Here is a 24,114-nt window from a genome sequence, read left to right as displayed (position 1 = left end):
GTACAGAAAGCAATAATTGTAACATATAGTTAATTATACATCCAATAAAGAAAACATTGATTAACCATTTATGCTCAAGTCCTCTCTCTAGATCCAAGTGTTAGAAACAGTGAAAAAAATTATTACAAAAACAAATAAATATACAATATATTATAGCAAGATGTTAGAAGCTATAGCATTGAAAGTGAGGTCCCATATTAATCAAATTATAGGGTTCAAGATACTCCTCCATCCAGACAAGACATTGCCACAAAAGTTGTCAATTGAGATGGTTCAAAGAACACATACTTAACTGAGTGGTAACACACAATACATTTACATGGATGTCTCAAATAAAAGGTAGCCCCCAAAAATGTAACCCCAGGTTTCAAAAGAAGAAATTCATGGTGGCGCTTCTGCATCTCCCGTGTAAGATCAGGGAACATCTGTATTTTACAACCAAGAAAAATTTTTTGTCTATATTTAAAGAAAAAGTTTTAACAGCCATGTTTAATCTAATGGAAGCGCAACAGTTATAATCAAAGTTGCTGGTAATGCTAAGTCTTTGTCAGAGGTCTCTAATAGTTCTGAAACATTTAAAGTTTGTTGAGCCAAATTATTTTGCTGCTCTTCATGAGCTTTAACAGGTAAATAATAAACATGTGAAAATGGTGGTAACATTTCCTCCGATACTTCTAAAATTTCCATTAAGTATCTCTTGAGCATATCTCTGGGAGTTACCATCTCAAGCCTAGGAAAATTAATTAACCTTAAATTATTATTACGAGAATTGTTCTCAAGCATTTCAACTTTCCTTCTCAAGTTGGTATTATCTTTAATTAAAGTCTCTTGAAGTTGTTTAGACATACAGATTTCCTTTTCAAATTTCTGTATAGATGCATTTGAATTATTCATTTCCTTTCTTAAATCATTCAGTTCTTTGGTATGTTCTGTAATTTTCCCTTCCAAATATTGAAATTTAGGGGTAATTGACTTTGCAAAGCCAGCAATAAGATCCCATAAGGAATCTAAGGTTACTTCAGCAGGTTTAACCAAAGAAATTGAAGCTTGTAATATAGTAGAGTGCTCACCATTCTTCGGGGCATGCCTCCTGTAAGGGTATATTCTTTATAAGTTTATTTTGCTATGCACAAATCACAAAAACATTGTCTCTTTTTCTTATCTGTAACTATGACTACTGGCTGTGGAATTTCCCACCCACCTCCGTTTTCATGAGAAACGAAACTTATCTTTCCTTATAAGCTACACCCATTATTAGCTTGTGACTGAGCATGTACAAAAGGGGAGACTATAAATATGTGTAGTTGTTCTGAATAAAAAAACATATCTCTTTGGCTATTTGCATGTGTGTGTGTGTGTTTTCTGTCCCCGGATGCATCTGTAGTCAGGACAGCAGAAAGAGGCTAATACAAATTGGGACCTGGTCATTTCACCTCCTGGCCATCGCCCCCTGTAAAGTTGAATTATCCCCGGTATATCCATTAGGGCTCCTTGACTGTGAGCCCCAATCTCCAGACCTTCTCCAGGATCCAAGCTTGCCTCTGAGGAGGAGAATACCACAGGCCCTGGGGTTTCCCCACCCCTGGGAGAGCTGGTGACCTGAGGTTGTGAGTCGGCGCCCTTACATCGGGGCTCAGTGTAACATCGTGCCCAGGAGGAATAGCTACGGGTTTGCCTCCCTGTGTCCTCAGCAGGCCACCATCCGATGTCCGCGAGACCTCTTGCATTCGCCTCAGGAGTTCCTCTGTGTTACCAAGTGGGAGAACTTCGGGTTCCGCGAGGCAGCAGCAGCACTCCGGCCTCTTCTCTTAGGCATAGTGGTAAGTGTAAAGCGTGAAGAAAATTTCCCTGCTAGAGTCGCTAACCCAACGCGAACAGCTCAGCGCGTCTAGCTTGTAGCCGCCATCTTCATAAATATCCTTTAAAAGATAGTATATACTGTGTTTTTATTATCCTTTTAAAGATGGTATATTGTTTTTTATTATGTTAAAGCTTACAATTCTGAAATAATGAAAAAAGAACAACTGGAAAAAAAACCCATTTTTACATATAACTAAATATATTGTAGGAATGTCTATCTGGCGTCTAGAAGGAAAATAAAAATTATTGGAGACACGTATCTGACGCCTAAGTGTTGCTCAGCATGACATGCGCACAAAAGACGTCTAAACCACGCCTAAAGTTAGGCGCAGTTTGCAGAATCGTGGCCCTAGTGACTAAGGTTACCAGATTTTCGTTAATGAACATTCAGTCCCCACCCCCAGGCCTGCCCTGTTCCACCTGGCCTGGCCCTGTTCTGCCCCACTCCCAGCCCCTTCAAGTAATTGTGTGCCTCAGAGTTTAAAATTCAGGTAGAATTTTATAAGCTATATAAAGTGGAATAGAAATTTTTTAAATAAATAAAAATACAGTGGAACCTCGGTTTGCGAGTAACCCAGTTTGCGAGTGTTTTGCAAGACAAGCAAAACACTCAGCAAACTTTTGCCTCGCAAACCGAGCATGTTCCGATATGCGAGCACCTCCCCCCCGCTCTAATCAGCATCACACCCCCCGAACCGGCATCGCAACTTCCCTCCCCCTGCGAACGCCTCCCCCCGAGAACCGCATAGCACCCCCGTGCTGAAAGCGGCATCCGCCCGCCCTTCCTCTCAAACACGCTCCTTACCCCTTCTGCTGGTTGTGAGAGTGAAAGCAAGCTCCCGCCTCTTGCCTGGGCTGGGCCTTGAGCATCTGCGCAGTAGAAGGGGTAAGGAGCGTGTTTGAGAGGAAGGGCGGGCGGATGCCGCTTTCAGCATGGGGGTGTGATGCTGGTATGGGGGAGCGATGCCGGTTAGAGCGGGGGGGGAGGGGGTGATAGAGCAGCACCGGTAGCCTCGGGTGGGGAGGGGGGGGGGTTTGGTGGAACGAATCAAAGCGAGTTTCCATTCATTCCTATGGGGAAACTCGCTTTGATATACGAGTAACTTGATTTACGAGCATGCTTCTAGAACGAATTATGCTCGTAAACCAAGGTTCCACTGTAATGTCAAACATTGAGCCAATGAAGTATGACTTTCAAATGTGTTAAATGATCGTAATACCATAGCTCATCAATTATGTAAGCATTAGTGTTTTAAGCAAGCTGTAATATTTTCAAAGATGCCTCAGCTATATCCATATAAACAATAATACGATAATCAATATTAGAAAAAAATCATTGACTGAGCAACCAGATTAAAGAGGCCAAATCCAGAAAAGTATCTAATCTCTGCCTCAGCTGCAGCTTAAAGAAGATGGACACAGAACTTTATTGAACTGAGGTACTATTGATAACTACATAACTTGGAGCATGCCAAAATAGTGGTCCTTCAATGTATTGGTACTGGATCTCTTATACCACTAAGAGTGAGCTATGCAGGTTGCACATAGCCTAATGAAGTTGTCAACATTAACACCTCAGTCTTCAAGTTAATAACCAGCTCATGTACAGCAAGAAGATTTAAGATCTCTGAGCGAGATTAGAAGATAGGATAATTAATTATCATCTGTGTAATGCCAAAAAGTAATTGATTCAATAAATCACATAAACCATATAAATATTAAAACCATAGAGTTATATACAAGTGTGTGTATTCTTGTAACCTGTATACTTGTGTGCACAGGGTACTTTTATAAACAGTATTTTACATATTTATTTATTGGGATTTATTAACTGCATTTTTGAACATATTCACCCATAAATGACCTCATACAGTTATCCCCATGAAGCCAATTTTATAACAGATTACTTATGCTGGGTTTTACTAAATAGTGCTAGAGATTTTTAGCCCAGGCTGGCGAGGTAAATACTCTGACACTCATGAGCGTCGGAGCATTTACCTTGCCGGCCAATGCTAAAAGCCTCTAGTGCCTTTTATTAAAAGGAGCCCTTAGGTAGGCAGGCCATATAGGTGTCTATTCTGGGTCTATTTTATTAAGATACATAGGCACCTCACTGTCTTCAGTAATATCCCTATTGCATAAGAGACAGAAATATCTCACTGCACTGCTACATTATTAGACCCTACCTCTAAATATTTATGTACGCTTCCTATCAAGTTCCCTGATGGCGCAATCATCAGAGAGAAGTTTTCATTTTTTCTAAATTTTCTCTGAGGACAGTTACTTTAACTTTGCATAGGCCAAAAGTCATCCTGTTGTCATCTGAAAAGCTTTTTAATAAATGGAGCTTTCCCATCAATTCATGATTGCTGGGACTTTAGAATTTCGAGTTATCTGCAAGCAGCAGGTGTGATGCTATGAATTTTGCGAGCTCTAGGATTGAGGTTAAATCCATAACTCAAAGAGTTAAGTAGCATACTCAAAGGATTAAGTGCTATACAAAACAAGAGTGGTGACAAGGAATCTCTCTGAAATATTTCTTGCCTGAATGTTTTTCCTATGTGTTTAACTATAGAGTCCTGTGATATAAGTTGCCACAACTTGGAGCTTGGTATTTTGCAGGGACATGTGCAATTTGCTTCTTTTTGAGCTTCTGTTGAGAGCTCACTTTTCACTAATTTTTGCTTCAAACTGGGTTCATGTTGACAGATCAAAACTGGTGGAGTGGGAAATATCTCTTGCAGTAACTCATCCTTTTATGATTTTCACACAGAACATTGACAGCTGTGTGCAAAATTCATTCTCAGTTTGCAGATTTTCTCCTTCAAGTTGCCAGCATTTTTTTCTCTTCAAGTGGTGTCAGCTTACTTCACAATGGGGTCCTTTTACTGAGCTTTATTAAAAGCAGCTAGTATGGGTTTTACCATGCACTAGCCATTAGCATAGACCCATGGTAGTGGTTACCAGGTGTCAAAACTAGCCAGTATCTTAAAAAAATTACATTACATTACATTAGGGATTTCTATTCCGCCTGTGCCTTGCGGTTCTAGGCGGATTACAATAAAGATGATATCTGGGCATTTCCAGTAGAATTACATTACAGGAGAAGAGTAGATTACAAGTAACAGTGAAGAGTTACAATACATTCAATATCGCAGCAGATGTAACATAGCCACGGATTACAATAAAGAAGATATCTGGGCATTTCCAGTAGAATTACATTACAGGAGAAGTGTTAATTACAGGTAATAGTGAAGAATTACAGTACATTCAATATCACAGGAGATGTTACATAGCAACTGAGTCAATTTACAACTGGTGGAGAATAAGAATTACAATATGTTCTAGATTACAAAAGATGTTACATGAGCTGAGTCAAGTTTCTTCGGATGGAGAGTAGCATCATTTGCCTATAAGTGGAGGTGTATTTATTGTTTTGATGATTGCATGATGTTGGTTAATTAATGTTGATGATATGGACAGTAGGGGTGTTTAGTTTGGGTTGGATAAAGAGATTCTAATTCCCAATGGAATTGGTTGGGAACTCATTAGGTGGCGGTTTAGATTGATGGGAGATATTTTTTGAACAGTAGTGTTTTTATTTCTTTTCGGAATTCTTTTATGCTAACTGCTCAGTGGTTTGTGGTTATGATGGGGTGGAGTATAGGCATTGCCAACTGTGCCAGCTGGCATGTGGCACTAGCTGTCACAACTATCAATAGCATTTAACACCATCTTAAGAGGCCCTTATCTGGCAGATTGACCCCTAGCTATAGTACCATGAGACTACTCCTAGCAGAAGCTCCTATCCTGAGACTTTTTGATCACCAATAATTGCTTTAGTTAGGCCCAGAGAGTCCTACGGTGGGGAGGGCATGAGGCTTGAATCCTTCTGATGTATTTTTGTAGGGGGGTAGGACAAACCCCAGATTTTTCATCATACTTTCTGTGTCAGCCACTTTAAGAGAGGCTCTGCAGGGATATCAGGTTGTGCATTGGGGCTTGATGCTCCTAGGGAGCAGAATGGTAGAACTTGACAGGTTGATCACAAGTTGCGTTATTCCTTTACCATGGGAGTCACAAACCTGTGGTGACTCTATGCCACCACAATCCCTGTCTCCCCCCCTCCCCATCTGTCTGCTACACCACTACTCTCCCTACCTCTATCGTTACCTGTGATAACCACAAAGTATCTCTATTTTGACTCTGTATCTCTATCTTACTCTACACCGTCTTGAACTGAACAGGTATGACGGGATATAAATAAAGCAATTATTATTATTATTATATTGTACCTCAGCTTAGTAACTGCTTCCCAACTAGAACTGATAACGTGCCCATTTAATTTAATATTGCACTTTCAGTAGTCCTATTTAAACAGTGGCTAAAACTCACCCTGTTGAATGTTGATAGCAGTATCTTTATAAAATAACTTTCGTGATGTTATTTTGCATAACAATAAACATTTTTTCTGTATTCTGCATTAAATAGCTTTTAGACAGTACCTAATGCATATGCTGCAGATTCAGCATTCTAGCATTTATCGTTGCATCAGAAATATTACCAATATCAAAGCACGTTTATGTACAGATCATAATTACTTCTAATGGAATCCAGCTACAAAAGTAATAAAAACAGATGTGTAAAGAGCAAGGTTTCTGGTTTGTGTAGTTAGTGGAATACACTTTACAGCTTATTAATTCCACATGAGGGTTCCAAGCCAATGATATAAGTCTACATAATATTGCATTTTCTGCATATTTCCCCAGTGTGTCAGAACAAAAAAAAAAGATCTGATCACCAAAGGGCTCTCAAAGCTGTAACAGGAGCAGATGTACTCAAGGAAAAGCAATACTAGATAAACAAAGGGTCATTGATACAGACAAAAAGTCTAGTCAAAATGTCTGATTTAAAGTGGAATGATTCCATTTTCTCTGTTCTTAAATGTCAAACCACATCATGATATCAGATGCTTCATGAGACATATGCATAGAAACTAATTTCAGAAAGATAAAAGATCTATAATGTTTTCACTGGATTTTCAGCACAATAGGAGGAGAACAAGATCCTCATGGTCAAATGTCACTTATAAAAGAAAAGTAGTGAGGCCAGAAAAAGTCAAAAAACAGAGTCCAGAATATAGAAACATGATGGCAAATAAAGGCCAAATGGTCCATCCAATCTGCCCATCCACAGCATTTACTATCTTCTCCTCTGCCTAGGAGATCCCACATGCCTGTCCCATAAGAACATAAGCAATGCCTCCGCTGGGTCAGATCTGAGGTCCATCGTGCCCAGCAGTCCGCTCACGCGGCAGCCCAACAGGTCCAGGACCTGTGCAGTAATCCACTATTTATACCCCTCTATCCCCTTTTCCAGCAGGAAATTGTCCAATCCTTTCTTGAACCCCAGTACCGTACTCTGCCCTATTACGCCCTCTGGAAGCGCATTCCAGGTGTCCACCACACGTTGGGTAAAGAAGAACTTCCTAGCATTCGTTTTGAATCTGTCCCCTTTCAACTTTTCTGAATGCCCTCTTGTTCTTCTATTATTCGAAAATTTGAAGAATCTGTCCCTCTCTACTCTCTTTATGCCCTTCATGATCTTGTAAGTCTCTATCATATCCCCTCTAAGTCTCCTCTTCTCCAGGGAAAAGAGACCCAGTTTCTCCAATCTCTCAGCGTATGAAAGGTTTTCCATCCCCTTTATCAAACGTGTCGTTCTCCTCTGAACCCTCTCAAGTAACGCCATGTCCTTCTTAAGGTACGGCGACCAATATTGGATGCAGTATTCCAGATGTGGACGCACCATCGCCCGATACAACGGTAGGATAACTTCTTTCGTTCTGGTTGTAATACCCTTCTTGATTATACCTAGCATTCTATTTGCTCTCTTAGCAGCCGCAACGCACTGTGCCGTCGGCTTCACTGTCATGTCCACCATTACCCCCAAGTCCCTTTCTTGGGAACTCTCATTCAATAACATCTCTCCCATCGTATAGTTGTACCTCGGGTTTCTGCTTCCCACATGTAATACTTTACATTTCTCAATGTTGAACTTCATCTGCCATTTTGTCGCCCATTCCCCTAGTTTGTTCAAATCCCTTTGCAATTCTTCGCAGTCCTCTTTAGTCTGAGCTCCACTAAGTCGTCCGCAAATTTTATTACCTCACACTTCATCCCGGTTTCTAGATCATTTATGAATATATTAAATAGCAGCGGCCCGAGCACTGAGCCCTGTGGGACACCACTCGTGACCCTCCTCCAGTCCAAGTAGTGGCCCTTTACTCCTACCCTCTGTTTCCTGCCCGCCAACCTGTTTCTGATCCATCTATGTACGTCACCTTCCACCCCATAGTTCTTCAGTTTCCGAAGTAGGAGTTCATGGGGTACCTTGTCAAAGGCTATTTGGAAATCTAGATATATGATGTCTATGGGTTCTCCTCTGTCCATCCGTTTGTTAATTCCTTTGAAGAAGTGCAATAAATTTGTTAGGCACGATCTCCCTTTGCAAAAAACCATGTTGGCTGGTTATCAGAAGCTCGTTTGTTTCAAGATGTTCATCGATGTTTTCTTTTATCAGTGCTTCTGCCATTTTCCCTGGAACAGAGGTCAGACTCACCGGTCTGTAGTTTCCCCGGTCACCTCTTGATCCCTTTTTAAAGATGGGCGTAACGTTGGTTATCTTCCATTCCTCCGGGATCACGCCTGTTTTCAGGGATAGATTGTAAATTTGCTGCAGTAGTTCCACTATTTCCTCCTTTAGTTCCTTCAGAACCCTTGGATGGATTCCATCTGGACCTGGAGATTTGTCAGTTTTTAATTTTTCTATCTGCCTTCGTACGTCTTCAAGGCTCACTTCCATGGATGTTAATTTTTCTGCTTGATCTCCATTGAAGATTTGCTCAGGTTTCGGTATGTTGGTTGTGTCTTCATTTGTAAATACAGATGAAAAGAACATGTTAAGTCTTTCTGCCACTTCTTTCTCCTCCTTCACCACTCCCTTCCTCTCTCCGTCGTCCAGCAGTCCCACCTCCTCCCTAGCTGGCTGCTTCCCTTTAACATATCTAAAGAACGGTTTGAAATTCCGTGCTTCCCTGGCTAGCCTCTCTTCATTCTCTCTTTTGGCTTTTCTAACCACACGGTGACATTCTTTTTGATACTTCCTGTGCTCTTTCCAGTTCCCCTCAGTTTTGTCCTTTTTCCATTTACTGAATGAACTTTTCTTATTACCTATCGCTTCTTTCACTATTTTAGTTATCCACGCCAGGTCTTTTGTTCGACTCTTTTTGCACCCCTTTCTGAATCTGGGGATATACATATTTTGTGCTTCGCTCACCGTGTCCCTGAAAAAAGACCAGGCATGTTCTACCGTTTGACATTTTCTGGAAGTGTTCCTAAGTTTCTTCCTTACCATTTCCCTCATTGCTTCGTAGTTTCCTTTCCTGAAGTTAAAAGTTGTCGCTATGGTTCTCTTTCCTTTCGGTATTCAAACCTCAACCTTGAACTTGATCATATTATGATCGCTATTTCCCAACATTCCCACTACTTCTACTTCCTATGCAGGGCCTCTTAACCCATTTAGGATTAGATCCAGAGTGGCATTTCCTCTCTTCGGTTCTTTAACAAGCTGCTCCATGAAGCTATCTTGTGTAGCCTCCAGAAATTCTGTCTCCCTAGCGCATCTTGAGCTTCCAAGACTCCAGTCTATCCCGGGGTAGTTGAAATCTCCCATAATAACCATGTTACCGCTTTTGCATTCTCGCTTCATCTCGGCTTCCATTTCTTTATCGATATCTCTGGTTTATCCGGGTGGACAATAGTATAGGCCCAGCTTTATTTCAGGCCCTTTCCTTCCCGGTATTTTAACCCATAGCGATTCCAGCTTGTTGGTCATCTCTGCTGTGTCCATTCTTGTCGATTGTAAGCTTTCTTTTGTGTATAGGGCTATTCTACCTCCTTTCTGTCTTTTACCCGGCAGTGCTGTATCCCATTTGTTTTCCTCATTCCACCATGTTTCAGCGACTCCAATGATGTCTATGTTCTCTGCATTGGCCATGGCTTCTAATTCCCCCATTTTGTTTCTTAGGCTCCTTGCATTAGTATATACGCAATTTAGATCCTGGTATTTCCTTATCTTCATTTCCTTTCCCTGTGCTTCGGTCTTTGGTTTCTTCTCTTTTGATACAATCTTTCTAACCTCTTCTGCTTTCTTGAATTCAGATACAGTCTTGGTCTCCACCACCTCTACCGGGACACTATTCCAAGCATCTACCATCCTTTCTGTAAAAAAGTATTTCCTTAAATTACTCCTGAGCCTATCACGTCTTAAATATCATTTCAATTTATTCATAAAACCACGTCGATAAAGCAATCTGAAAGACTGCATGCCCATGTTTCAGTGAAAATGTATGCAGTTGTGTGTTTCTGCACAAAAACTTCAGTGATGCAACTGTGTTCTCTACTGCTGAATTTAAAACACTGTCTCCTCTTAAGTAGCATTACATTACATTAGAGATTTATATTCCGCCATTACCTTGTGGTTCAAGGCGGATTACAAAAGAGTTATAGAAGGTGGGTTACAAAAGAAGATCACTGGTCATTTCTAGTGAAGGTAGTGATTCGGGAAGGAGATGGGAAGAAGGAAGGTATTCGTGGTGTTGACTTTTTCAGGGATTTCTTGAAGAGTATAGTCTTTATTTCTTTTCTGAACATCTTGTAGTCTGGGGTTGTTATCAATAGATTGGAGATTTGGTTAACTAGTTTTGCTGCTTGAGTGGCTAGGAGGCCTTCATATAGTTTTTTCCATTTAACTTCTTTGATTGGAGGGTGAATGAATGGAGTGTGTGTTTTTCTATGTCTGGTTGAGGTAGTTTGGATGAGGCAGTTGTTCAGGTAGGTTGGGCTGTTTCCGTTTATAGTTTTAAATAGTATGCAGTAGAATTTAAATAGCATCCAACAAGTAAGAATGCAACAGTATGGAATGTACATCAATCCACAAAACTTAAGGTGAATGGATAACTAATTTTAATAGGTAGGTAAATAAATAAATAAATGAAAGCTACACAACAGGTACTTTCCCTGCATGCTTAACTGTGTGTCATAGATAGGAATGATTTGCTAAACTCTATATTTTACTTTATGGAAAACAATCCTAATTCATTTTGCACATAAAAGTAAATGAGTAAACAGTCATTTTAATGAGCTGATTTGCTGAAGGATTTCAGCTGTTGGCTGTGTTCCTGCTATTTTTTCCTATCATAATAGCTGGGTTTTGATAAATAAATTATCCCCAGGGATAAACTATATAAGCGTCCTCTCCAATTTGATAATTTGATGTGATTCTTTTGCCCTTGTTTCATGCAGAGTCTTCACAGATTTGTCAGGCCAGCAACAGATGAATAAACTCTAGACAGCTAAAACAAGTGATAAGTGAACCATAACAACTTATGCTTTCTGTGTGTGTGTATTTTTTTCACATACTTAATGAGAATTCTGTGTTAACCCTTCAGCCGTTCAGCTACATACACAACTTTGCTTATCCTGTTTGAATTCCAACAATTCTTTTGAAATTAAAATGAGACTAATTTATCCATCAAGAAAATTACTTTTATCTAACAATATTTATATGTTGCTTTCCAGATTATATCACAGCAGATTACTCGCAGAAAGAATCAATTTCAATTGCATATTACAATTTACAATCTTAACCAATGTACAAAATGAACAATGCCTACAGCAATCTCATAAAACTCTTTCAACTATCTAAAATATAATATGGGTCAAACTGATTTACATCTTTAGTTTACTCATTAGCTACCTAAAATAACCAATAACCATCTAAAAATTGGTTTTTAAAGAGATTAATTCATAAATTAAAAATGCAGTAGAGGGATGTATGTGGTGGGAAAAAAGCTGTGAAAATAAGCAGTGATTTTAAGGCCTAGATGCACTAAAGATACCGACTCAATTGCTGTTGGCCGATTCTCTGGCAGATTTTCCAGCAGTGATCGATGTGCTATTAAATTTGCATGCAAACATAACCGATCAATCGCTGAGTGAGCGAGTGACACATACGCATAGCCCTAACAGCAGTGACAGGGGAAGCAGCCTCCTGTCACTGCTGTTAGAGCTTCTTTTTTTAATGGCACAGATGTTGTGTGTGTGTTACACATGCACAATCAGCCCCATTAAATAAAATGTAAAAACATTCACCATGCACAGCTTAAAACTCATATTACAAATATAAATACCATTAAAAACAGATGAATATGATTGTGAATGAATTGTGTAAAAGCCCTCATACATATTATTTATTTATTTATTTTTATTATTTATATATCATTTATATCCTAAGTGGTTTACATTCAGGTATATTATAATATAAAGATATCCATCAGGGCCAAACCTTCACCACCTTTTTGTGCAATGATTCAAAAAATATAACAATCATCACTTACTATTGTCAGACAGTCAACATCACATATATAAAGAGCTTTTTATTCACTCTTAATGCTATAAAAATAAAATAGAAAAAATATAAGCAAAAATATATGAATAAATTCAACTCACATCTCTATATCCTTACATAAAAAAGCCCTTAATCAATTAAAGTAATAAGTTCGGGTAACTTATCTAAAATAAACTCTTAAATGTTTAAAAAAAATTGTAATAAAAAGATAACCCACACAACTTTATTCTCAATATCCTTTTTATAAATTAATTATTGAAAAAGAAAGATAAGAGGATAATGATAGTACTTTAAAAAGGGGGATAAGTCCAAGCTGCAATATCCTTAATATATATAATAATAAAGTTTCTTCCTGAGGGTTTTCACAGAATTCATTCACAATCATACTCATCTGTTTTTATTGGTACTTATATTTGTAATACAGGTTTAAGCTGTGTATGGTGAATGTTTGTTTTAAAATTTGTTTGTTTTAATTATATTATTATTATTGTTTTGTAGTATAGACCCCTGATGAAGGCATTTTTGCCGAAACACAGTCCATGTTGGCTCATCAAATAAAGAGAATATCATTATCCCATTCTGTGAGGCCCTTGGTGGTTTTCTTGCTTTGCTGTACTGTGTGTACTTTGATTTCCTCTTCTGCTGTGCTTCAGTTGGATAATTAAGCCACTACAGTGAAATAAGACAATTCTTCAATTACACAATCAACCTATGTGACAGCCCCAAATGCTCCAATAACTAAAACTGATCCATACAGAGAAACACCAAGGGTGGCCCATCCCAAAACTATAGATTTACTACCACTATGCTAGCGATTGAAGGCCAGTGAATGAAGTTTTTCTCACAGGCCCCAGGCATGTCTCTAATACCAATTCTGGCATATGTATATTACAAAAACTAAAATAGTCTGATTAGTAAATAGAAAATAAAATACATTTTTCAACCTTGTCTGGTCATTTTTTTTTCTAATTGTGTTAGTTCAAGTCTCTGTTTTCCACGTTCCTTTGTCATCTCTTAAATTTTTAGCCAGGCTTTCCTGGTCCAATTGGCATTTCTTCTCTTATTCATGTCCATCATTCAACGTTCCTCTGTGTCCCTGCCCTTATCTTTCTGTCATGTTGAAACATTTCTTTTCTCTGTATTTTTATTCTTATCCTATCCAGGGTAAGAATAAATATACCCTCTGTGTCCCTATCTTCCCTCCCATATCCAGTATCACATCTCTATATCCCTATTCTTCCTCATGTTCAGCTTCTCTCCTTGTTCTTCCTTCCATCTTGTCCTCATCCCTTCTTTTCCTCTCTCCCCTAGAACCAGCATCTTGTCTTCCCTTCTCCCCTTCCACCCAGTGTTTACCCTCCTTTTTGCCCCACTTTCATCCAGTCGGTCCTATTTCTTTTCCCCTTTCTTCTAACATGTCCTTTTTCTCTCCCTACCTCCCATCCAGCGTCTGCCCTCTTTCTCTCCCCCTTCCATCCAGTATATGTCCTCTTTATTTTCCTCTTTCCATCGAGCCTCTGCCTTCCCCACTCTCCTTCCATTCAGTGTCTACCTCCTTCTCTTTCCCTTTCATCCATTGTCTGCTTTCTTTCTGCAGAGCAACTGGATTTTCGGACACCAACACTAGGTGTGATTACTCTACAGTAACAACTTCTTTAATTAACTAGATTTCTGTGGATATTAGAACTGTAATTGGATGTAGGAATGTGTCCATTAAACCCCTAATTCTATAAATTTGTGCACACAATTATACACAGTGCACAAAGTTGCATGCCCAAATTATAGAATGTCAGTTGTGCACATCTATATAATAAAACCATAGGCGACGCATGCGCAGTCTTATCGGCGTGCTTCCGTGATCCGTATGTCTGTGGCCGCCAAGACTGCAGCATGCCCCGCGCTTACTACGGCCCCACGCGAAGCTGACAAATTCCAACTACCCCCTCCTCTCCCGCAACAAACGCTAACGCTCATGCTCTCCTGCAGGAAAAATAAAAACTCACTGCTTGCTCTCCTCGACACGGCGCTTTACCCGGCAGACATTCAACAAAAAAGGTTGCCTACCCCTGCCGCTCTGGCAGCCTGCACGTCGCCGACTCCAACCCACCCCCTCCTCTCCCGCAACAACCACTACCGCTCATACTCTCCTGCAGGAAAAAAAAACTCACTGCTTGCTCACACATTCAAAACAAAATTGACTACGGCGCTGCAGAAGTCAGCTCTTTGCAACGGCCCCACACTCGCGGTCTCACTGGGGTTTTTCGCGGTGGCGGCTCCTCTTGCGTCCGGCCCTGTGTACTTACTAGACTCCCCCCTTCCCGCAAAAAACGTTACCGCTCCTGTTCAAAGCGGCCTGCTGAGGTTCGCGGCCGGCTGTAACGAACCTCGCAGGCCGCTCTCCACATGGTAGCACGTTCCCTCTGACGTAATCGCGTCTGAGGGAACATGCTACCAAGTTGGAGAGCGGCCTGCGAGGTTCGTTACAGCCGGCCGCGAACCTCAGCAGGCCGCTTTGAACAGGAGGAACTGCCACCACGGGGATCGTGAGAAGAGCCGCCGAAAAAAAACCTTCAGCCACAGCAGGCCAGCACGCTGGAAAGGAAGTGGGAGGGGCCGAACGGAGCAGGGCAGCTCACGGTAAGAGAAGGGAATGGGGTGTGGGGGAAAATGCTTCTTCTGCTTCAGCAGGGACCTGGAGGGGAAGGGAAATACCGCTGCTGCTTCTGCAAAGGAAAGTGGGGGAGGGAGGGAAGAGAAGGGAATGGGGTGGTGGTGGGGGGAAATGCTGCTACTACTACACAGGGATTTGGAGGGGAAGGGAAATATCACTGCTGCTTCTGCAAAGGAAAGTGGGGGGGGGGGAGGGGAGAGACAGAAAAAAATACAGACAGACAAAGGAGGCTAGGGAAAAATTGCAGGAGGGAGAGAGACAGAAAGAAAGGAAGAAAGAGACAGGAGCAGGGAGAAAGACATAAATAAAGACAGACAGCCAGTCATATATTCTAGGACCCCGTTAATGTAACGGGCTTAAACACTAGTAACCTAATAACATAATTAGCTGTTAATTAGCTTTAATGACCAATTGGCTATAATCCGTGCTAATCAGCACAAATTAGCAGTTACATACATAACTGCCATTAGATGGTACTCTGTAAATTGTGAGCACAAAATCCAGAGCATGCATCTGCAAGAGAGTGTGGACCTGGGAGGGAAATGGGAGAGGGGGCCAGGGACATGCCTAACAGCCTACACTGAGCTAGCGTCGGTGCTGATGCCTAATGTTAGGTGCATAAATGAAAACGTACGCTAGTATTCTATAAAGACAACTGTGTGCAATTGCCATTACAGAATCTGTGCTGAGTATGCCTGACCCTGGTGATCTATAAGGAATTACCTCCTAAATGTGTATTACATGTTAAAGAATCACGGGATAACTTGTATATCAAGGAGAGATCAGTTGAACGGGATCATGGAGCATCTGCTTCTGCATTTTCAGTTCTGAAATGCTAATCATATAGAAGTCATCAGTTCAATTTCTTGATCTGTAAATACATAGGTATTAGAATAGGGGGAGACACCAAAGTTTTCCTTCTTTTCCTTTACCTCCCTTTCCCTGGGGCAGCAACACTGCAAACAGCATTAAAGAAGACATATCACAGTTGGCTTGTGCAAGGCTTCATGCATCTGCATATGCTCAGAAACTGATTGCTTCTGCCCCCTCTGAAAGAGGAAGTTCAGTGAGGGCAGAAGGTGGCGTGCCTTGAGCATGTGCAGATGCTCATGCTCCGCTTTGGCCAGTTGTGATGTGTCTTCTGTAATGCTGAGTGTAGTGTCCCTGTTCTGGTAGAAGGGAGGTAAGATGCCAGACACCTTGAGGGGGAGAGGAGAGGTGGAAGGAAGGACACAAAGCTGGGCACTACATGGGGAGGAGGTAGGGAAGGAAAGAAATTCGGAATGCCATGAGGGGAGGCAGGGGGGAGGGTGACGATGGAAGGAAAGGTGAGTCAGATGACATAGTTTTTTTAGATTTTCAGAAAGCATTTGACAAATTCCCCTCTAGTTCCCTCTCCTAGTCCTACACAAACATGAAAGTAAGATGAAAGTCTTCTTTTTGGATTCTCCTTAAGCAGCCTAAAGGAGATTCCAGAGAGGCTCTACTCAAAAAATACCTCTGGAGAGCCATTTCTGTGACAGTGGCACTAGATGGCAATCTCTTAGAAGCTCTTAGAAATCTTGTCAAGCTGAATTTTATCAAATCGGGAATTATTCAGGCAATATAAAAGTTGCAATATAGTTGAAAACTGCAATCTTTGATTTTGAGAAAATTGTGGGTAGCAATATAAAGCTTGAAGAACAATACATAATGTTTTCACATATGTACCATAAATGTCAGAACTATTGAGCTTTACTTCAAACATGAAGAAAAAAAAAGGTTCTGGGAGCCCTGTTTCTATTTTTATCTTTAATTCTCCAAAATTGCTGAGGGAAGTAGAGATGGAGACCCTGGAGAATACTTCTTCATGCTGCAAAAATGAAATCTGGTGTGATCTCGAGGCTATTTGACTTTGTGTTATGAAGATTTATTTCCTATGCATAGTTTTTTTTCCTCGCAAACCTCTAGTTTTCACAGAATAGCAGCCTCTGGGATTTCTTTCTTTTCAAATGTTAACTGGCAATAAAAGTAATCAGTTGTTAAGAAATATGTTCTCTGTCACCTTTTACCATATGTGTTTTAAATCAGTAGGATGCAATTTAAATTATTAATACCCTGCTGCTTTCTCTAATTAAAATTAAAGGTGGGAGATCTTGTGAAATTATGCTGTGCATTTGAATCTTACAGAAAGCTCTGTTAATGAAAATAACACATCTGAATTTATAACTAAAAGTTTGATTAGTTACAGGGTTTGCCAAAATGGATTTTGCATCTATAATATTTAAAGCTGGGTGCCAAAATTTACAACTAGTGTGCAAATCTGAGCGTGTGTTATATAAAATAGTGCCAATTTCATGCCTAACTTGTTAAATTAGGTTCCAATTGGCTTTAAGTACCAATAATAGCCCTTAAGTGATGTTAATTGGGACTACTTGGCTCTAGTTTGCATGGAACTGCACATAGGTGCTATCCTTTAAACCAAGGGGGGGGATTCATCAAGCAGTGTTCATCAAGCAGGATTCATCAAGCTGGCTTTAACACACTTTAATGTGCATTAAGAGAATTAACGCATGCTAAATACCCATAGGTACAGAAAGGGTATAGTATTTATTGTGCATTAAGGCCATAATGCCATTTGATGCCTAAATACTGTAGCGTGCCACTAGAACATAAGTATAGCCCCACTGGGTCAGACCAATGGTCCATCTAGCCCAGTAGCCTGTTCTTATGGTGGCCAATCCTGATCACTAATACTTGGCCAAAACCCAAAGAGTAAAAACAAGCTCCCAAGCGGCATACGGGGAGTGCAGCCAAATGAGGCTGAAGCCGTTGCTCTCGGTGGGTGAAGGGGGGGGATAGGGCAAGAAAGGGGACAGAAAAGGATCAGGATGGAAAAATGGGGAGGGGGATAAGTTCAGATGAGGACCAATGAGGAAAAGGGTCTAGCAAAGAGGACAGGAGGGGAAGGGGATAGCGGAGGGTGTGGGGGAAGTCCGGTTTCTTGGCTCCGGTGCACATGGGCAGCAACAGCAAGTTCCCTCCCACCCACCGGTGACTACTGTCACAGCCGTAATTGCTTAGTGCATGGAGGGTGCCAGCTAGGGGTTACATGCACAGCATATGAATAACAAACACCTTTACATCTGTTGGGGTAAAGGGCATGGACGGCGGGGAGGCCAAGCCATGGCATTCACTGTAAGGTACAGCATATGGAAAGGACCCATCCCTGAATGGGCTAGGTCAAGCTGAGGAGTGGGAAGCTTGTATGGCACCCCAAAATATGAGCTGACAGAGCGAAGTATGCTGTGCAACCTGATCACATGTTGTTGTTATCTTTCGGTGGTAATCAGTAATATGTACATGAAGTGATAAGTTCTGTTCAAATGTTCAATACTGATGTTACATTGGTTGGTGTGTACGAGTAAGAATATATTGTATTGTATATTTATGGCTGCGTCCAATAATAAATTCCACATCTGTTGACTTACATTCGAGTCGTGTGATATGCGAGTGTCGGCTAGGAGGTAGGGCTCGAGCAACAAGTGCTGAGTGCCCGATTTGGCAACATTCCATGCTACTGATCCAGGGCAAGAAGGTGGGTCTCCCCATGTCTTTTTCAATAACAGACTATGGACTTTTCCTCCAGGAAATTGTCCAAACCATAAGTTGGGATGGTACGCGGTGTTCTATAGAGGGGGCTGATCTTGAAAAAGTCGGAGGGCGAAACATGTTGGCCAGTCCCTTCCCAACACTTACTAGAAAGTACAAGCCGAATACAACGGCTTAAGCTAAGTGACTATTTCTTTTCTATTTATACTAAGGGCTCCTTTTACTAGAGTGCGCTAGCGGTTTTAGCGCGCGCTAGATGCTAATGCCAGCATTGAGCTGGCGTTAGTTCTTGGCACGTAGCATGTGGTAATAACGCTAGTGCACCTTAGTAAAAGGAACCCTTAGAGTTTCAGTAGGAGGGATTCATCAGCAGTGGATCACACCTAATGTTGTCATATCATGAACTCTGACACTTTGTAAGAAGGAGAAATGCCAAGGTTATAGTTTGACTTCACTATCTGTACAGTTTCAATAGAAATTGGTCCCCAAATTATATCATGGATTTTTTTCATCTGCTTTCCATTTTCTAGGATCTTAATGATCTGATCTCATATCATGTCTCGGTAAACTCCACTTGCCATGCAATTCCATATTTATGGATGGAATATAAGATTGTGATTCTAACTCATCATATTACAGTCTATCTTGGCTATAAGCCAAACAGTTTGATTTGGTTAACAATTCAAATAAACTGAAAATGCTCAGCACAAAAGCAGGTACAATATTCAATGCTCATTCATAAACTTGCAATACAAATAAGTTTTCAAACTATGTCTAAAATACATATACGATGTAGAGGACCATTTAATTGGAAGCAACTCAGAGCTTAAATAAAAGATAATAACTTTTTAATATAAGCTCTTTGTACTCACCGCTGTATGTAACACTATTTTATGAACTCCGCTATATATATGTAACTTACAGCAAATGTAACTTCTCTGCAATTTGTAACCTAGCTGAAAAATAACTTCACCGTAAATGTAGCATCGCTGAAAATGTAAATGTTGCTATACCAAAAAAAAATTGTAACTTCACTGTAAATGTACAGTCTCTTCATCTGTTAATCGCATAGAACTTCCATGGTAATGCGGTATACAAAAATAAAGTTATTATTATAATTATTACTCTACCTCTCAAAGAAGGAAAAGAAAAACCAGAATTATTATGCAGAATACAAGTGGGGATGGCAGATCCAAACAATTCCTTTATATAACTTGGTATCAGCCTATATAATGTCTTATACATGAGGCAAAAACCAAAAACAACTGCAGACTATGTACAAGACGCAGGCACTGTTTATTTCAAACTCTAATGGTATATACAACCTTATTACCAACCGAGGGACCCGACACAGTCCGTGTTTCAGACAACACACCTTCCTCAGGGGTCCGTGATAGATAAGGTTTTGCAACAAACAGCATTAAAGGGAAAAAACCAAGTGCCCGAACGAGTGTAGTGCTGGATTGTAAGAAGCATAGCAATCTCAGTGGAAAAGCTTCCCCATCCATGCCACACCCCCAACAAAAAAATAAATCAGAAAATATTAATAACGCGGGTGGTAGAAGAATGCCTGCTGAAAACCACTATAACACATCTTGCAGTAAGAGTTTTCAAGTGCACTAAACACACATTAGGGCTTAATGCTCTTTAGCAGACATACCGCATGGGGTCCTTTTACAAAGGCACGCTAAGGCTTTTAGGGCGCGCTAACCACGTGCTAACCATGTGCATGTTAGTCTATGGACACGTTAGTGTTTAGCGCGCGCTGAAATGTCTAACGCACCTGTTTTACACAGGGGGATAGTGTTACACAGAAGAATAATGCTTTGGATGTTCAGCTGGAGCAAGGTAGTTTTGTACCTGCATCCTGGATATTAGTGTTGGTGCTATGCAAAGCACATCTTACCTATTCATTTCTTCAAGGCAGTCAGTTGCAAAGAAGAAGCTCTTAATTTTCGGGTGACATGCTTTGAATGCACTATAAAAAAAGAAGAAAATGCAGTTTTGATAGATAATGCACTACTGCCTGCTTCAGGAGTCCATAAGTTCTAAGATTACATGAAATTACACTGTCCTCATGTAAATAAAATATTTATATATGAAATTATATAAATGTACAAAGTGTACAGGTCAACTTTTTTTAAATAAAGACTTTTTTATATTTATGCATATGAATACTAAGGGGTCCTTTTACAAAGGCGTGCTAAGCGTTTTAACGTGCGCTAACCACGCACTAAACACTAACGTGTGCATGTTAGTCTATGGACACATTAGTGGTTAGCACGCATGTATATTTAGTGCGCGCTAAAACATCTAACGCACCTTTGTAAAACAGGGGGCTAAGCTTCCTCTGTATGTGCCAAACAGGTTCCTCCGCTCCCAGGATGAAATACGCCTCAAAACACCCCCTGATCATGCCCTTGAACTGCAAACTGCCAAATGACGTTTTTACTCCCACTTCATACCGAGCCACTGGAGCCACTCCTAAACTTTAGCAAAGCAATAAAAACACATTTCTTCACCTAACGCCCCTGCCCATGACCGATGGATTATATAGAAATGTATATTGGTACTGGATCCCAGTATGTGAAACGTTAGGAAAAACTTTGGCAAATTTAACCTGTAAACTGTATGTCAAGCTGGGATAAAACTTGTATTGGAAAACTTGCACTATAAGGATAACTATGGCATATCGTAACCTGTAAACTGTATATTATGTATGTTTAACCTGTAACCCGTTCTGAAATCTTGGGGGAAAACTGGATAGGAAACGACATAAATAAATAAATAATAATGTAACGCCATCTCAGCAGAGGCATTCAAATAGCAATAAAGTACATAAGCAACACACTTGCATGGGGACGGGGACTTTGTCATTCCATATGTTTTTAGCAGAGGGACTGTAGATACAATTATGAATTCAGGGTCCAAATCTAGATTTCTAAATATGAAGTGATATAGAACTTACAAATGCAGAATCCCTTAAACTAGAAAGCAAGGGTATACCATCAAAGCATGGAGGACAATAGTGCGCCGACAATCCTGCACCATTTTAGCACAGGAGAAATGCACGCCGCCGCTTCCGTCGCTTTGAGGCCTTCAGTTTTACACTCTGAGGAGGGGTGTGGGACTTCATCTTAGAAGTCCTCGCGCTCCCACTGGGACCTCCAGTACACTGAAAACTCCTGTTCTCCTTTCTATTTTCGATCTTCGGGAGTTTTCAGTGTAGTGAGTTCCCCCCCCACCCACCCCAAACAGCAGTGCGAGGACTTCTAAGTGAATTGGGGGGTTACCCCCACACCCTTAGAGTGCAAAAGGGAAGTCCTCAAAGTGGCGGAAGCGTGCATCTGTTCTGCGCTCAAATGTTGGCATGGGATTGTTGGTGTGCCGTTGGACTCTGTGATTTTGACGTGTCATCGATGCATAAGAGCATAAGAACATAAGCAGTGCCTCTGCTGGGTCAGACCAGAGGTCCATCATGCCCAGCAGCCTGCTCACGCAGCAGCCCATCAGGTCCAGGACCTGAATATTAATCCTCTATCTAAACCCTTCAATCTCCTTTTCCTTCAGGAAAACATCTAATCCTTTCTTGAAACCCAATACCGTACTCTGTCCTACCACACCCTCTGGAAGCGCATTCCAGGTGTCCACCACCACAAGGAAATATGCCAACAGTTCCAGTGTGAAGAGCCATTTTAGTAAGAAGTAAATTCAAGAAAGAAATGGCATCACTCACGGGTCTGAAAGTGCAAATTTAGAGCCTCATTTATAAAGCCCAGCAGCGAGTGCTGGCAGGGCAAGTGCAACACAACCCATAGGAATTGAATGGGCTACATTGCGTTAGCTACCATTGCTTTGTAAAAGGGACCCTTAGGCCCTGTTTTACTAAGGTGCGCTAACCGATTAGCACGCGCTAATCAGTTTAGCACACCCTAAATGCTAACGCGTGCATGTTAGTCTATGGACGTGTTAGCGCACTCTAATTCAATTAGCGCATGTTATTGTGCTGGATGTTCACAACACTGAACGTCTAGGAAGAGATAATTAAGGAGCCATTTAACATGCAAAAAAAATGTAAAAATAGTTTTAAATACCAGAAAGGTAAGCATGATTGCCCTTTCAATCGCTCATACAAATCCTAAATTCAAAGAAGCTGAAACTATGCCTATCTTGAAGGCAGGATTTCAAAATTAAGTGTCCTGAGAACCCTTGAAAAAGCCACGTTTAGCGGCAAAACGGGTCCCCGCTAAAAAGGGCTTGACAACACTCTGCACACTTTATGATAAGTGGTTGTTTTTTGTTTTTTGGGGTGGTTTAATAATTTTTATTCGTTTTTACAACTTTACATCAAGTGTAACAAGAAATAACATTTGAACTGGAAAACATCACTTGATTTGCTATAATATCATCTGAAAATCATTAAATTTAACCACCCTTCCCATCCCTATCACATCAAAAATATTCATTAGGGGAATATATATATGGTTATAATTGGCTTGACTCCAAGTATATTCTATATTACCATCTGAGTAAGAACATCCATTTTTTAAACAACATTTTAATTGTTTTTTAATCAGAACAATCAATTTCTGCTCTTACTGAACCTATAAAAACAATTAAGTTAGGTGGTGGTAGGGAATCTATAACCGCCTAATGGCGCCATTTTGAGAATTTGTTCCCATGTGTCTTCAAATTTTACATTAAGCACAGCCACGTTAAGAAAACACAGGATTACATGTCCGTTCCAATTTGTTGAACTCATATAAATTATCATTACACACAATGATGGTAAAATTCATTATATGCTGCCACTGTGAGATAAACATGGCTACATGAGGTGGTAAATATTGTGTAAAGTGTTGGTAAAAATATCACATGAACGAAACCTGTGTCTTACACTTTATGCAAGTGGAATATTACATGTATTATTTTTTTCCATTAAGGATAATTTTATTTGTAGAAATTTACTGTAATACTAGAGGATTGTTCTAGTTACTTTTAACATTTTGTAACCCACTTTGTGCCATTAGGCAATTAATGGAGTATAAATATAGATTAGGATAGGACACACCTACAGTAAGTGCCCTTAAATAAGGTTACCAGATGTCCGGGAAAACCTAGACATGTCCTCTCCTTTAGAGGACTGTCCGGGTTCCTGGATGGACTTTCCAAAACCTGGCAGTTTGTCCAGGTTTTGAAAATCCCTGAGCTCCAGCTGCGTCTGGAGGGCCTTCAACAAACATGCACAGATAAAATCACATGCATCTGCACATGTTTGGAGGCCTTCCACATGCGGCCTGGAAGTCAGGGAAAAAGAGACACACTTTTTGGGGGCAGAGATGGAGGCAGAACGGGGGTGGGGCTGAAGGCAGAAGAAGGCAGGGCTGGAGGTGGAACAGGGCGGGGCCATGCATACGGATTTTTCCAGTAGTAGATCTTCATGAACAGAGTCTTCTGAGAATCAGTCCAGGTCTACCACACATCTATTCCCATTTGTGTTTGTTTTCTGTGATCCTACTCCT

General features: G+C 40.6%; 1 protein-coding gene across 1 annotated transcript in view; it reads right to left on the bottom strand.

The window, feature by feature from the left end:
- Positions 1 to 24,114, bottom strand: part of LOC117360298 (connector enhancer of kinase suppressor of ras 2-like) — a 719,694-nt gene that overhangs the window by 36,943 nt on the left and 658,637 nt on the right. Inside the window, exon 18 of the mRNA XM_033943988.1 lies at positions 20,499 to 20,570. Coding sequence (XP_033799879.1) covers positions 20,499 to 20,570 — 72 coding nt within the window. The remainder of the gene's footprint in view (positions 1 to 20,498; positions 20,571 to 24,114) is intronic.

Source organism: Geotrypetes seraphini, chromosome 5 (genome assembly GCF_902459505.1).
Source record: "Geotrypetes seraphini chromosome 5, aGeoSer1.1, whole genome shotgun sequence".
NCBI classification, from domain to species: domain Eukaryota; kingdom Metazoa; phylum Chordata; class Amphibia; order Gymnophiona; family Dermophiidae; genus Geotrypetes; species Geotrypetes seraphini.
This window is presented reverse-complemented; position numbering and strand designations above follow the sequence as displayed.